The 11,980-nt window shown below is 38.1% G+C and overlaps 1 protein-coding gene across 1 annotated transcript in view; it reads right to left on the bottom strand.

The window, feature by feature from the left end:
• Positions 1-1,882: 1,882 nt before the first annotated feature.
• YLPM1 (YLP motif containing 1) overlaps positions 1,883-11,980 on the bottom strand; it is a 75,103-nt gene continuing 65,005 nt past the window's right edge. The window contains exons 20-21 of the mRNA XM_043556637.1: positions 2,614-2,796; positions 1,883-2,298 (exon numbers count right to left, since the gene is read on the bottom strand). Coding sequence (XP_043412572.1) covers positions 2,650-2,796 — 147 coding nt within the window. The 3' untranslated portion in view covers positions 1,883-2,298; positions 2,614-2,649. The remainder of the gene's footprint in view (positions 2,299-2,613; positions 2,797-11,980) is intronic.

Here is an 11,980-nt window from a genome sequence, read left to right as displayed (position 1 = left end):
GATAAGGAGAACTATGTAAATAAAACAACAGTAAAATGCTAGCACATAAATGGAATCCAAGTTTGGTCCCCTGTATTCCAAGGACATCTCTTAATAAACTTAAAATATTTGTGTTATCAAGGTATTTCCTACCAACACGAAATTTCTCCAAGATATTCTTGGGTGTTCTATTCTGAGTCCAGTGATAATGCAAATTCAAGAATGTAATAGTCCTTTAGACTAGCAAAATCAAATATCAACTGACAGTCTCTATTACTTTCTTTTTGGGGCCTCATCTTTTTTTCATTAATCTTCTTTCATTGAAGTTATTTGTTAGACCAACTTCCGAAAGTAGCCAACATTCTATGTTTATCCCCTAAGGTCATGTTAATCTGTATCTTCTACAGATTGTTTCCTCTCCCCTTATCCCCTTTGGTATAAGATCATAGACACAAAGCCATGGCTGCAAGGCAAAAATATGGCAGGTTTATGGTGATTCACAGGTGATTACCACTTCTTATTTCATTGGCATTCTGAATACTGTTAGAACATAAAATGGTTAAGAAAACTAAAGTAAGACATTCTCCGTAAGAACATATATTATCTCCATTGTCTTCTGAACTAGAGAACACATTCTGGAAATACTGTCTTTGATAAGAACAGGCATTTGGTAGATTCAAGTGAGTCTCTGTACAAACAATAATTCTATTGGCTATCTTGTGATGGACCTTCACTCAACGTCATAAACGCAGCTGAGAAAGATCAGTACATAGAAGTCTACTGTCAGCCAATAAGCAACCCAAGTTGTTAAATACTACAAACAGTAGGTGTTATTTAATGAAACAAATTACACGTTCAATATTGACTTGTTAAAAGCCTCTTACATGTAAACATTCAGAATTTCAGAGAAGATAAAAAGAACAGAAAGTTGTGAGGATTCCCGTTAAGTTGGTCTTCAGTACTGTAATTTCACGTTCTTGACACCCAAAGCAGTACTATTCGAATGCTAATAAATATCATCTCTGGTCACACGGTATTTAATGTAGGTCATAAAACTAAAAGGTTTTTGTCTGTAGCCCAAAAGTGAGTATTTCAAAATATTCAAGCCTTTTGTGAACACATTTAGAACTTGCAGAGTTGGATTACAAAGTGGAAACGGTGTTTGAGGAGGAAGGCTCTTCTCTAGGTCATCTCTCATGCTAGAAAATGATATTTTTTTGCTTTGCAGAATAGAAGAGGGAAAAGAATGTTTTTCTGTTTTTAAATTGGAATGATATTTGGGTTTTAGCACCATATATTTCTAGGTTCCACCTGGTACTATCCACAAGAGGGGAAATTCTGTGCAGAAGGCCATGCTTTCCAATCATGAGCAATCTGGCAAGAACCTGAAAACTTGAAGGGCTTAAAGGCTGCTTGCCAGAGGGCTGCGCATCTCCATACTCCTTCCCTGAAATCTTGATGCAAACATCAGTTAATTCAAGTTCAGCAATAAGGCAATAAGTTCCTGAGTTCTATGGAGTACATCAGTTTTGTCCACCAGGAGTCAAAGCCAGATGAGGGAAAAATCAAAATGTAACGGGGCATGAGGCAACAGCAAGAGGATCAAAGTAATAATAATAATAAAAAACAATAAAACATCATGCTACAGAACTGATGTGCTCCACGGAACTGATGAATATTTGCAGTTGTCTCTACTAGTCTTCAAGATGCAAAGATAAAGAAAGCTATAAAACAAAGATTACGGAGACTTCCTTGTGCTTACAATATGTGCTATGTATTATATTGAGCTATATAATATTCTATAGGAAAGAGGTTTTGGGATGTTCAGCTAGCACGTAATTAGAACACACCATATTAAAAAAGCAAAAGAAATAAAATTAAGAAAACGAGAGAAAGGGGCCCATGCTGTATAGCCCATGAATCTCATCGGCTTTATCGTGAAAGTTTATTGTTTTTAATCCTAGTACAATCAGCTACCAGTTACATACAGTAAAAAACAAAAACAGCCACAAAGCAATGATGATAGAGATAGTCTGTGACATTGTACAGTGGAGGAAATATTTTCTGTTGGAATCTTCCAGCAGACCCCCACCTGGCTTCAGCAGTTAAGCTATCACTCCCTCCCTCCCCAAAATCGTTAAAAAGAAAAATCAATGTCTTGCTTGGGCACAGCAAGATTCTAATACCTCTTGGGGACACTGGAGAACTTTAAAAAACTAAAGTGGTAGAAACAAAACAAAAACTGAAACGTGGAAGGCAAGGTGACACACAACGAAGCTCCATGAGGCCGTGGCTTCAGATCACCTCAAAGCGAACCACCTGGAAAGAAAAGAAAAGGCTGTCATGCCAGGAGATAGCAGGGAGAAAAGTTCAGTAGACTTTAGTATCTCAACACTCTACTCCTCAAATCTACAGAATCCAAGCTTTTCTCAAGTCTTACGTTAAGTGAGCTGAGTTGTAGAAAACTGCTCCATTTTCCAGTACCTTGCACTGTAAATGTTGGCAACTAGCACATACTTAAAAACCAAAAAATAATACGAGAAGCATTTTTAGCAAAGCATGCTGTCTCCTTTATCTCAAACCCTTCAAAACAACCACACAGTAGAGGCTATTCATATGAGTGTGCAATCTTACCTTAGAGGAACAATGACTCCATTCAAAAACTAAGTCTCATATATATTTGGTTCGATTGAGGGCTTTTTCAGCCAGGTGACCACTTTCATCTGTGATCTTCTCCCAATCAGTCTGTCCGACCACAAAACCTATGGCCCTTTTCCTATCTGCGTCCTTCTTTTCTTCCAGGTCTGCCCATCTCACCTAAAAAGAACACAGCATTAGGCTGGGCTTTAGGAAAAATAAATAAGCAAAGGGCCTCTTCCCTCTCTGGATAGTCTAAGGGGTAGGTAACTAATTTGAAACTAAGAATTAAAAAAACATTGGAGATTAACTGGGGAGAAGTGGAGAAAGCCACATGTCTTAAGCTACAGAAAGGAAACTCTCTAGTCAGTCACCAAGTCCTAACCCTTCCAGCCCCTGGAAAGTTCAGCTCTCAGCTCAGTTCGGGCCCCTCCATTATCCTCTGTGGCTCCTTTCTGGTTCACTGACCTCACTTCTTCCTCTGCTTAGTCTTCCTACCTTACATGCTCACTCCCTCCAATCCATCCTGCCAGAATGATCCCCAAATACACACAGTCATGACTCTCACCGGCTTTAAATCCGTCCCCTGCCTGAAGAATAAAATCCAAGCAATAGGTCCCTCTGGATCTGGCCCTTCTACTCTCCAGTGGCATTTCTGGGCAGTGCCTACAGCTTTTGTGTAAGTAGTACACAATTATTTCTGGCTCTCAGAGCACAATGGGCCACTTCCCACCTCTGTAACCTTGCATATTCTAGCCTCCCTTCCTGAAACGTCTTTGCCCTAACCCTGTCCATCTGGCATGAGTCTAGTCATCAATCCTTTCTTTGTCTCTCTTGTTCTTTGCCAATCAAATAATTAACCATTGCTTCCTTAGAGCTGCTTCTGGGTTTTGACACGTTTACTTTTGAACTTTCACACTATTTTGCAATGATCTACTTATAGACCTGCATTCCCTAATAGACTGTGAATACCCTAGGTCAACTGAGTTTTATTTATCTCTACACAATAATTATTTCTTGAAATTTAATCTTAGAAAACAGGGAGAGAGTATTATCATCTTCATCCATGAGATAAAGAGATGAAGAGATGGACTCAATCTCAATCAAATGATATCATTTGGATATCAGTTATAATATTATAACTGTGGAAAAATTATAACTATAAATGCATAGATCAGGGATATTTCCCATTGGCAGGTATTCTGACATTTAAAAATGTAAGGAGATACATTTTAAATTTTAATAATATATCAAATATAGATTCTTATATTAACAATTAAAAGAACAAGCAGATATATCACATTCTGCAAAAGTTGAAACACCTGAGAAACTATGAAACTGTGGACATAACACCAAAGTCTGCAGAGACTGTATTTTCAATATAGCTTGTGATTTATTCTCTGTGACAAGGAATGGGAACCAGAGCATGCATACTTCATGTTCTTCACACTGGACATGGAAATGCATCAGGGCTCTTAGAGGCACACTGACCTTCCGTATTACTATTTACCGGACAGCAACCACTTGGCCAAAGAGAGGATATGTAGTAATAGCAGTGGGGAAAAACTGATACCACCCAACTCTTTTTAAAGTAGATTTAGTGCGTGGAAAACCTAAATTTCCTTCATGGATTTTAGTAAAAAAGAAAAAAAAAAGCCTACTTAATGTGGGCTTTTTATACAGACGTCTCTGGACTTCCTACTATGTATTTATGCTGATTATATTTATTTTGAGGGACTCATACACTCTCTCAGTTGCCCTTGGGATCAGGGGGATACGTTCAGCAAAAGATGACTATGGCTGAGGAGGATGAAGGATGGACAGATGGACAGACTGGCCAGTGAACAAAGAAATGTTGTAACCAGTCCATAGTACATCCTTGACACAGAGTTAAACACACTGGTCAGTGCCACCCTGAACAAACTAAGAGCTAATTTTTAAGCCTGCAGTATAAATTCTAAGTCTTTAAAACCCAGATAAAATAAAGAACACAGGATTAAAAGAAAAAGTATGTAATTATTTCTTAGATAAGCAATATGTTTTAGCACAAATGCCCACAATTTTAAGTTGAAATGAAAATGTTTTATTCGTATTGTTAATGTATACTGGTGCTGTATTATTTATTTACATGGTAGACTCCTCCACTGGAGGTCCACTCCTTAAGAGGTCTCATCCACAGACCTGACAGACATTCAACATTGTAGAATGAGTGAATGATCACCAAAACACTAAATATATAAGAAGCAGAATAATGACTTTCAATTAGAAATGGTTTCTTAAATGTCAGTGTCCGTCCTAATCTTCCTAGAGGTACTTTTACTGAGATTTATAATCTTTTTTGCCACTTATCTTAGCCATTAAAAAAATGTTATAATACAGAAAAATCTTGACTAACACTCAAAGGTTTGAGGTGCATATATTTTATCCACTGTCACTAAAAATATCTATAAAATGTAAATGTCCAGCAAGTAAGGGATCTGTTCACCTTCTACAGATATCAAAGAAACACAAAGTCGCCTTGACCTGCCATTTTATGCCCAATTAAGCAAGCAAAATTTTTAAAAAATTGTATTTAAAAAACCTAGCCATTTTGGTAAAACTCTAGTATGATCAACTCTACATAAACTACTTGTTACAGTGGACATTAATCCTAGGAACATATCTGGTATTTGTAAAAAGCTGAATTAAAGGAATCAAGAGACCCCCGCAAATGAATAAATTACGAATTCTGCATTTGTTGCTACCCAAAGGATCTCCTTGTAGTCTGATTTTCGTGAGTGGTTTGAGAGTTAAAAACTATTTGAAATGAGGATGTGAGGCAGGGGAGGAGAGACAATGATAAGCCACTTAAAGAACTGGGATGTGGGGTTAAGAAGATGGCAGCAAAGTAGAAGGACTCTAGGCTCACCTCGGCTCATGAACACAACTAGATAACTAGCAAATCATCCTAAATACCTAGATATTGATCTGAAGACTGGCAGAACCAACTGCAACAATTAAAGGTAGAAAGGAGGCCACATCAAAGAAGGCAGAAAGTGCAGAGACAACAGTTTGGGAGAGAAATGGATGGTGGCCACTATGGTAGGCAGGGAGCAGTGGTGGGAGAGAAGGGTGAGAGATATACTAACACACTGGGGAGCATCCGGGGAAAACAAATTCCCACAGTAAGAGAGCAAGAGGGGCCAAATTTCATGATTTATGGCAACCAGCGTGGAGTTTTAAAGGTCGGCAGGCTTGGCTGGAAGAGAGCCCTTAGGGCACTGCCTTGCTCTTAAAGAGAAGGCAGGCAAACATACAGCATGGAAATAGCGATCTGAAGAGCACTGGGGAGGTTACTCGCTCATCTCAGAGTATGTCCCAGAAAGACAGAGTTCACTGAGAGACCCCTCTGGGAACAAAGAAACTGGCCCGCACCATTTCTCAACGCTGCCCCTCAGCACAAGCATAGGACTGCCCGTGGGAACCAGTGTAAAGTGCCAACACTTGCTACCTAACTTGCTTAAACCAAGCCCCACCTCCCTGTGCTCTGGTAGAACTGCCTCTCCCACTCACACTTGCCTCAGTCCCAGCATGGTAGGCTCCCTCCTCCAGAAGACCAGCCCAAACCCTTGCTCACACTGTATCTCCCCATGTAGGAACTTTCTGGAGCCTTGGTTCTGGCAGTGATGGTGACAGGTCTCATTTCACAGACAGACCAGAGCACATATAGTTAAAATGCACCACATTATATAGTTAAAACACACCACATTTAGGCTAGGGACCAAACATTGCCCACAACAGACAAAGAAAGCCTCTGCAGATGACTGGCCTGAAGGATAAAATGGCCAGGACAAAAAAGCAGAAGATACGCAAAACACACTGGACACACTCCCAGAAGCACCAGGCCCTAGGGAACAGAGGATACCACAAAGCAGAGCACTACAGGACCTCTTCTTCATAAGGCCATTACCCTTAAGAATAAGAGATATAGTTGACATTCCCAACACACAGAAGTAAGCACAGAGACTTAAAATGAGAAGACAGAAACTTACTGCAAATGAAACAACAGGACAAGGCCTTGGCCAGAGAGCTAAGTAAAACAAATATTAGTAACATGCCTGATAGAACATTTAAAGTAATGATAATAAGGATACTTACTGGACTTGAGAAAAGAGTGGAACACATGAGTGAGACTCTTAACACAAAGATAAGGAATAACATAGCAAAGATATGAAATAAATGAAATGAGAAACATGGTTAATAGAATAAACAGCAGGCTAGAAGAAGCAGAAGAATGAATTAGCAATCTAGAAGACAGAGTAATGGAAAGTAACCAAGCTGAACAAAAGAGAGAAAAAGAATTATGCAAAATTAGAACAGACTTAGGGAACTCAGTGACTTCATCAAATGTAATAACATTCATATTATAGGACTCCTACAGAAAGAGAGAGAAAAGGGAGCAGAAAACTTATCTGAAGAAATAATAGCTGAAGAATTTCCTAATCTGGGGAAGGAAACATATCCAGAACCAGGAAGCACATCAAAATCAACAAAAGCAGATCTACACCAAGACATATTGCAATTAAATTGGCAAAGTGTAGTGACAAAGTTTTAAAAGGAGCAAGACAAAAGAAGATAGTAACTTACAAGGGAAAACTTGTAAGGCTAGCAGGAAATTTTTCAGCAGAAACTTTCTAAGCCAGAAGGGAATGGCATAATATATTCAAAGCGCTGAAGGGGAAAAATCTGCAGCTGAGAATACTTTATTCAGCAAAGGCTATCATTCCCAAGAGGAAAGGCAGTTTCCCAGACAAACAAAAAACTAAAGGAGTTCATGATCACTAAACAAGGCCTGTAAGAAATGTTAAAGGGAACTCTGAGTGGAAAGGAGAAACCAGAAGTGACAGTATAAAGGTAGGAAAGACAAAAGCAGTAACAATGAATTTCTATAAAATATCAGTCAAGGAACTCACAAACTAAAAGGATATAAAATATAACAACATATCCCAAAAATGTGGGGAGGAGAGGAGAAAAGAATGGGTTCAAACTTAAATAAGCATCAACTTAATATAGACTGCTATATTCAAAAGAGATGATATACAAACCTAATGGTAACCATATATCAAAACCATTAATAAATATGCAAAGAATAGAGACAAAGAAATCCAAATATATCACTAAAGAAAATCAGCAAATCAGAAAAGAGAGAAAGATAAGAAAGGATAAAAGAAAATCTCCAGACAAAACCACAAAACAAATAATAAAATGACAAATACATATTTATCAATAATTACTTTGGGGGTGCCTGGGTGGTTCAGTAGGTTAAGTGTCCAACTCAGGTCATGATCTCACAATCGTGAGATCAAGTCCCATGTTGGGGTCCATGCTGGACATGAAGCCTGCTTAAGATTCTCTCTCCTTCTCTTTCTGCCCCTCCCTCACTCACACATGCACACATTCTTCCTCTCTCTCAAAAAAATTGTTTTGAATTTAAATGCATTAAATGTTCCAATCAAAAGACATATGGTGACCAAATGGATAAAAAAACGAGACCCATCTATATGCTGCCTACGAGAGACTCATTGTAGACACTTGCAGATTGAAAGTGAGGGGATGTAGAAACATCTATCATGCAAATGGATGTCCAAATAAAGACCAAGTAGGGGCACCTGGATGGCTCAGTCAGTTAAGATCTGACTTCGGCTCAGGCCATGATCTTGCAATTCATGAGTTTGAGCCCCGCACTGGGCTCTGTGCTGACAGCTCAGAGCCTGAACCCTGCTTCAGATTCCATGTCTCCCTCTCTCTCTGTGCCCCCTCCCCCCACATTCACATTCTGTCTCTCTCTCTCAAAAATAAGTAAGCATTAAAAAAAAAAAAAAAAAAAAAGAAAGTACAAGTAGCAATACTTACATCAGACAAAATAGACTTAAAAAAGACTGTAACAAGAGACAAAAAACACTATATAATAATGAGAGGGACAATCCAAGAAGAAGATATAACAATTGTAAATATTTATGTACACAACAAGGAAGAACCTAAATTCATAAAACAGTTAATAACAAATATAAAGGAACTAACTGATAATAATACAATAATAGTAAGGGACTTTAACAGCCTACCTATATCATTGGACAGATCATCCACAGAAAATCAACAAGAAAACAATGGCTTTGAATGACACACTGGAACAGGTGGATTTAACAGATATATTCAGAACATTCCATCCTAAAACAGCAGAATGCACATTCTTTTCAAGTACATATGGAATATTCTCCAGAATAGATCACATATTAGTCCACCAAACAAGCCTCAGGAAATTCAATTAGATCAAAGTCATATAATGCATCTTTTCTAACCACAACACTATGAAACAAAAAGTCAACCACAAGAAAAAAACTGGAAAGAGCACAAATATATGGAGGTTAAATAACACGCTACTAAACAGCGAATGGGTCAAACAGGACAAAAAAGAAGAAATAAAAAGGAAATGGAAACAAATGAAAATGAAAACACAATGGTCCAAAAACTCTGGGATGCAGCAAAAGTGGTTCTAAGAGGGAAGTATATAGCAATATAGGCCTACCTCAAGAAGCAAGAAAAATCTCAAATAAACAACCTAATCTTACACCCAAAGGAGCTAGAAAAAGAACAACAAACAAAACCTAAAATCAGGAGAAGAAAATAAATGGTAAAGATTAGAGCAGAAATAAATGATATAGAAACTAACAGATCAATGAAAGCAGGAGTTGGTTCTCTGAAAAAAAGTCAATAAATTATATTGATAAACCTCTAGCCAGACTTATTAAAAAAAAAAGGGAGAGATGAGTCAAATAAGTAAAATCACAAATGAGAGAAAAGAAATAACAACCAACACCACAGAAATACAAACAATTATAAGTGGATATTATGAAAAACTGTATGCCAACAAATTGGACAACCTAGAAGTGGATAAATTCTTAGAAACATATAAACTACCAAAACTGAAACAGGAAAAAACAGAAAATTTGAACAGATTGATAACCAGCAAAGAAATTGAATCAGTAATCAAAAAATGTCCAACGAACAAAAGACCAGGACCAGATGGCTTCACAGGCAAATTCATTTAAAGAGTTAATACCTATTCTTCTCAAACTATTCCAAAAAATAGAAAAGAAAGGAAATTTTCTAAATTCATTCGGTGAGGCCAGCATTACCCCAATACCAAAACCAGATAAAGACACCATTAAAAAAAAGAACTACAGTGAAGAAATGGGCAGAAAACATGAATAGACATTTCTCTAAAGAAGACATCCAGATGACCAATAGGCACATGAAAAGATGCTCAACGTCGCTCCTCACCAGGGAAATACAAATCAAAACCACACTCAGATATCACCTCACACCAGTCAGAGTGGCCAAAATGAACAAATCAGGAGACTATAGATGCTGGAGAGGATGTGGAGAAACGGGAACCCTCTTGCACTGTTGGTGGGAATGCAAACTGGTACAGCCGCTCTGGAAAATACTGTGGAGGTTCCTCAAAAAATTAAAAATAGACCTACCCTATGACCCAGCAATAGCACTGCTAGGAATTTACCCAAGGGATACAGGAGTACTATGCATAGGGGCACTTGTACCCCAATGTTTATAGCAGCACTCTTCAACAATAGCCAAATTATGGAAAGAGCCTAAATGTCCATCAACTGATGAATGGATAAAGAAATTGTGGTTTATATACACAATGGAGTACTACGTGCCAATGAGAAAGAATGAAATATGGCCCTTTGTAGCAACGTGGATGGAACTGGAGAGTGTGATACTAAGTGAAATAAGCCATACAGAGAAAGAAAGATACCATATGTTTTCACTCTTATGTGGATCCTGAGAAACTTAACAGAAACCCATGGGGGAGGGGAAGGAAAAAAAAAAAAAAGAGGTTAGAGTGGGAGAGAGCCAAAGCATAAGAGACTCTTAAAAACTGAGAACAAACTGAGGGTTGACGGGGGGGTGGGAGGGAGGGGAGGGTGGGTGATGGGTATTGAGGAGGGCACCTTTTGGGATGAGCACTGGGTGTTGTATGGAAACCAATGTGACAATAAATTTCATATACTGAAAAAAAAAAAAAAAGAACTACAGGCCAATATCCCTGATGAACACAGATGCAAAAATCCTCAACAAAATACTAGCAAACCAAATCCAACAATACATTAAAAAATGCATTCACCAAGATCAAGTAGGATTTATTACTGGGTTGTCAGGGTGGCTCAATATTCACAAATCAATCAATGTCACATCAATAAGTGAAAGGATAAGAGCCATATGATCATTTCAACTGATACAGAAAAAGCATTTGACAAGGCACAACATCCATTTGTGATAAAAACACTCAACAAAGTAGCTTTAAAGGGAACACACCTCAACATAATAAAGGCTATACATGAAGAACCCACAGCTAACATCATCCTTAATGGGGAAAAACAGAGTTTTTCCTCTAAGGTCAGTAACACTCTCACCACTTTTATTCAACATAGTACTGGAAGTCCTAGCCACAGCAATCAAACAACAAAAAGAAATACAGGGCATCCAAATCAGTAAGGAAGCAGTAAAACTTTCACTATTTGCAGACAACATGCTACTACCCAAAGTCAGAAAGACTCCCCCACGGGCGCCTGGGTGGCTTAGTCAGTTAAGTATCTGACTTCAGCTCAGGCCATAATCTCACAGTTTGTGGGTTCAAGCCTCGTGCTGGGCTCCATGCTGACAGTGAGGAGTCTGCTTGGGATTCTCTCTCTCTCCCTCTCTCTCTCTCTCTGCCCCTCCCTGACTCATGCATTCTCTCTCTCTCTCAAAATAAGTAAAATAAACTTATAAAGGAAAAAGAAAAGAAAGACTCCACCAAAAAACTGCTAAACTAATAAATGAAGTTAGTTAAAGTCTCAGGATATAAAACCAACGTACAGAAATCTGTTGCATTTCTCTAGACTAATAATAAAGGTGCAGAGAGAGAAATTAAGAAAACAATCCCATTTACAACTGCACCAAAAATAATAAGATACCTAGGAATAAGCCTAACCAAAGCAGTGAAAGACTTGTACTCTGAAAACAATAAAACACTGATGAAAGAAATTGAAGACAACACAAAGAAATGGAAAGACGTTCCATTCTCATCAGTTGGAAGAAAAAATATTGTTAAAATGTCTGTATTATCCAAAGTAACTTACACATCTAAATGTAATCCCTATCAAAATACCAACAGCATTTTTCACAGAACTAGGACAAACAATTCTAAAATTTGTATGGAACCACAAAAGACTCCAAATAGCCAAAGCAATCTTGAAAAAGAAAACCAAAGCTGGAGGCATCACAATCCTGGACTTCAAGTTATATTACAAGGCTGCAGTAA

The sequence above is a fragment of the Prionailurus bengalensis genome, chromosome B3, assembly GCF_016509475.1.
Source record: "Prionailurus bengalensis isolate Pbe53 chromosome B3, Fcat_Pben_1.1_paternal_pri, whole genome shotgun sequence".
NCBI classification, from domain to species: Eukaryota; Metazoa; Chordata; class Mammalia; order Carnivora; family Felidae; genus Prionailurus; species Prionailurus bengalensis.
This window is presented reverse-complemented; position numbering and strand designations above follow the sequence as displayed.